The following is a 4,227-nucleotide window of genomic DNA, read 5'->3' as shown; positions in this document are numbered from 1 at the left end:
CAGGTTTCTGTCCTTAGATAAAAATAGCGTAAGGTTTTCACATGCCCGGTGATAGGGCTCGAACCGAGGGCAGGTTTCTGTCCTTGCCGTGGATGAGTTGCCTTTACCCTCACGATTCTCTTTATAATTCTTGCATGGCGATAATAACTTGAAATAAGAAAAGGGGGATAGCTGAATCAATGTCTTTGTATTAAACATGCAGTAATGCCAGATTACATCATGTTTATATCTTTGGAGGGTGTCCGGTCACTGATAAAATTTTTTCAAATTGCGAACATCCCATGGCCGGTGGAGTGGTTTTTCCTCCAAATCCTCAAGATAGTATGCCACTGCTTCGGCAATAGCAGTCACACGGTAGGGCCCCTCCCAGGTCGAAGCTAGCTTCCCCGCGCTCGTCTCTCGCGTATTCCCCACTACCTTTCGGAGTACCAGATCTCCCGCGGCAAACTCCCTCCTTCTGACAGCTCTATTGCACCTCCGGGCAAGCTTCTGTTGATACTCTGCCAGCCGAATGGTGGCCACATCTCGGTGTTCCTCCAACAAGTTCAGCTCCTTGGCCATCAACTCCTCGTTCTCGTTAGAAGCGAATCCCGCAACTCGGGCGCTACACAGGTTTACTTCAACAGGGATGACTGCCTCTGCCCCGTAAGTTAGAGAGAACGACATTTCTCCAGTGGATCTCTTCGGAGTGGTTCGGTATGCCCATAGGATGCTTGGCAACTCCTCGACCCATCTACCCTTGGCGCCCTGCAATCTTTTCTTCAGGCCGCTCACGATAGCCTTGTTTGTCGCTTCTGCTTGGCCATTACTCTATGGGTAGGCTGGTGTGGAGTATCGGTTCTGGATACCGAAGCTCTCATAGAACTCCCGGAAAGCCCTACTGTCGAACTGTAGGCCATTGTTCGATATTAAAGATTCCGGCATGCCGAACCTTGTTATAATGTTCCTCCATACGAATCTCTTAACGTCAACGTCTCAGATGTTGGCCAGTGCCTCGGCCTCTGCCCACTTTGTGAAGTAGTCTACTGCCATTAGTACAAACCTTCGGTTGCCCGTTGCTTGGGGAAATGACCCGACTATATCTAGCCCCCAGCGTGCGAATGGCCACGGGCTGCAAACTGGGTTCAAGTTCCCGGTCGGTTGGTAGATCATTGGCGTGTAAACCTGACACTATTCACATCTCTGAGCATACTCGGTGGCTTCCTTCCTCATTTGCGGCCACCAGAAACCCTGGGTCATTGCTGGGTGCGCCAGCGAGCGTCCCCCCACATGGCTACGGCAAACTCCCTCGTGCAGTTCGGCTAATAGTTCTTTAGCCTGGCTAGGGCGAAGGCACTGCAAGTATGGCCATTCGAATGATCTGCGATATAGCTTCCGATCGGTAGATAACCAGTACCAAGCGGAAGTTCACTGTATTCTGGTTGCCTCTTTCTTATCTTCCGGGGCTCAATCTTCTGAAAGGAAGTCGATGATTGGATTCATCCAGCACTTCTTGGCTTCAGTGACCTGTAGAATCAGTGCCCTGGTAGCAATACTTGGCTCGGGCACCAACTCCACCCTGATTAGCCGAGGTACCTCGTCAGCTATTGATGATGCTAAAGTTGCCAAAGAATCAGCGTGCCGGTTCTGTCCCCGGCCTATCCGCTCGATCTTGACTGTCATAAAGTTACCCATCATCTGCTTTGCTAGCCGCAGATATTCTATCATCCGGGGATCCTTGGCCTCGAAGTTCCCTTGGACCTGACTTACCACGAGGAGGGAGTTCGAGTATACTTCCACCTCCTTTGCCCCCAGATCCATGACAACCCTTAGTCTTGCCAACAGAGCCTCGTATTCGGCCTCATTATTGGAAGCCCTGAAGCCTAACCTGAATGAGTGTTCTAGCTTCAGATCTTCCGGGGTGATGACCACGATCCCTGCCCCCGCTTCGGTCGTATTGGACGCTCCATCCACAAACACCTTCCATGGCTTGACTTCTACTATGCAGGTTATGTCTGTACCTCTCGACGAGAACTCGGCAATAAAATCCGCAAGTACTTGTCCCTTCACTGAGTTTCTCGGCTTGTATCTGATGTCGAAGGAGCCCAGCCGAGTCCCCTACTTGGCTATTCTCCCCGTAAAGTCAGATCTCCTCAACAATGACTAGAGTGGGTACTCGGTCAAGACGTGGACCGTGTGGGCCTGAAAATAATGGGGTAATTTTCGGGTGGAATGCACGAGTGCTAGCACTAGTTTTTCCAGTGGTAAGTACCTGGTCTCCGTGTCGACTAGCGTCTTGCTGATGTAATAAATCGGGAGCTGTGCACCGTTATCCCTCAGTAGTACGGCGCTCGCTGCATGCTCGGATACTGAGAGGTACATGTACAAGTCTTCTCCCAGTTCTGGGGCTGCCAACGTCGTTGCTCGGCCAAGGTAATCCTTTAGATCTTGAAAGGCCGTGTCACACTCCTCATCCCACTGGAACCCCTTCCACTTCTTCAAGAGTTGGTAAAAAGGCTGGCACCGATTAGCGAACTTGGAAATAAATCGGTTAAGAGCAGCCAGCATACCAGTCAGCTTTTGAACCTCTTTCGGATTGCCCGGCGGTTTGAGACGCTTCACAGCTTCAATTTGATCGGGGCTGACTTCTATCCCCCGTTCAGTAATCAAATAACCCAGGAACCTGCCAGATCCAACCCTGAATGCACACTTATCGGCGTTGAGGCGGAGCCAGTGTCGTTGGAGTATCTTGAACACTTCTTTTAGGTCGCCAACGTGCTGTCCTTCTTGCTTGATCTTTATCACCATGTCGTCATTGTATACTTCCACCGTCCGTCCAATCTTATCCCTAAACATCCTCGTCATCATTCGTTGATAAGTAGCTCCCGCGTTCTTTAAACAGAACGGCATCACAGTATAGTGGTAGTTAGCATCAGGCAGTAAGAATGCCGTCTTCTCCTGGTCCTCGGCGGCTAGGGCAATCTAGTGATAGCCCTGGAAAGCATCGAGGAAACTCATTCTCGGGTGCCTGCATGTAGCGTCCACTAATTGGTCAATTTTCAGCATCGAAAACAGATCCTTCGGACATGCTCGGTTCAGGTCGGTAAAATCAACACAAACTCTCCACTTGCCGCTCTTCTTTTTCACGACCATCGTGTTTGCGAGCCATTCCGGAAAGAACGTTTCCTTTATGGCCCCCGCTTTTCTCAGCTTCCCAACTTCCTGTCTAATGGCTTCCACATGCTCCGTAGCAGACCTTCTCGGTTTCTGTTTCTTGGGGGGGACACAAAGGATCCACATTCAGCTTGTGAACTATGAACTCGGGGTCGACACCGGGCACCTCATATGGATTCCACGCAAACACATCCATGTTTTGTATGAGGAATAGTAGTCGCTGCGCCTTTTCCCCATCATTCAAGCCTGCCCCTATCTGAAAACTCCTTTCACTTCCCGGTAAGATCTTAACGCTTACCAAATCCTCGGCAGCGTTGGTCCCCTCCACCTGGGGATGCTGTAATTGCTATAGGGGCGCCTTCTCGGCCGATTTCTTCTACTCTGTTTGTTTGACTGCCACGGCTACCAAACACTGTCTGGCCGCTTGCTGATCACCCCTTATCACTGTAATCCCCTCATCAGTTTGGAACTTGACTTTTACGTGCAAGGTGGACGGCACAGCCCCCATGTCATGTATCTATAGCCTTCCGAATATTGCCGTGTACGGTGAGAAAGAGGCGACCACTATGAATGTCACCATTACCTCCCTGCCTCCCATGATAACTGGGAGCAAAATCTGCACTTCTGGAATCACCATATGCCCGTCGAATCCCATTAAAGGTGTATCATACTTGGACAAATCCCCCTTTTTCAGGCCGAGCCCCCTGTATAGGTCTGGGTACATTACATCTGTGCCACTCCCTTGATTTATCATTATTCTCTTCACTATAAATCCCCTTATTCGGGCCGTGACTATTAAAGCATCGTGGTGGGGCTGAGTAGTACCTTCCAGGTCGTCGTCGTCGAACGCGATGGGTTGTCTACTGTACCTCGGCTTCTTACCCAGGGGTTGTTTGCTCGCGCTTCCTTCCACTGACACCACGGTCAACACCCCTTTTGCTGTGGGTACTTTAATTGCCCTTGGAGCGGCGTGGATGACCTCTATCGCTCCCAAAGGGGGTGGGAAAGGGTTTCGAAGCAGCCGATTAGCTTGTCTAGTCTCCTAATTCCCTGTCTCCACCAGAAACTCTTTCA

General features: G+C 50.5%; 1 protein-coding gene across 1 annotated transcript; it reads right to left on the bottom strand.

Moving 5' to 3' along the window:
• Positions 1-246: 246 nt before the first annotated feature.
• On the bottom strand, positions 247-666 carry LOC142620082 (uncharacterized). Its single transcript, XM_075793514.1, has one exon. It carries the CDS (start codon positions 664-666, stop codon positions 247-249), a length of 420 nt encoding a protein of 139 aa, XP_075649629.1.
• Positions 667-4,227: the final 3,561 nt, after the last annotated feature.

The sequence above is a fragment of the Castanea sativa genome, chromosome 12 (assembly GCF_040712315.1).
Source record: "Castanea sativa cultivar Marrone di Chiusa Pesio chromosome 12, ASM4071231v1".
Taxonomy (NCBI): Eukaryota; Viridiplantae; Streptophyta; class Magnoliopsida; order Fagales; family Fagaceae; genus Castanea; species Castanea sativa.
This window is presented reverse-complemented; position numbering and strand designations above follow the sequence as displayed.

Coding starts and splice junctions, on each gene's coding strand:
- LOC142620082 (XM_075793514.1), bottom strand. CDS start 666: ATGTCGTTCTCTCTAACTTACGGGGCAGAGGCAGTCATCCCTGTTGAA.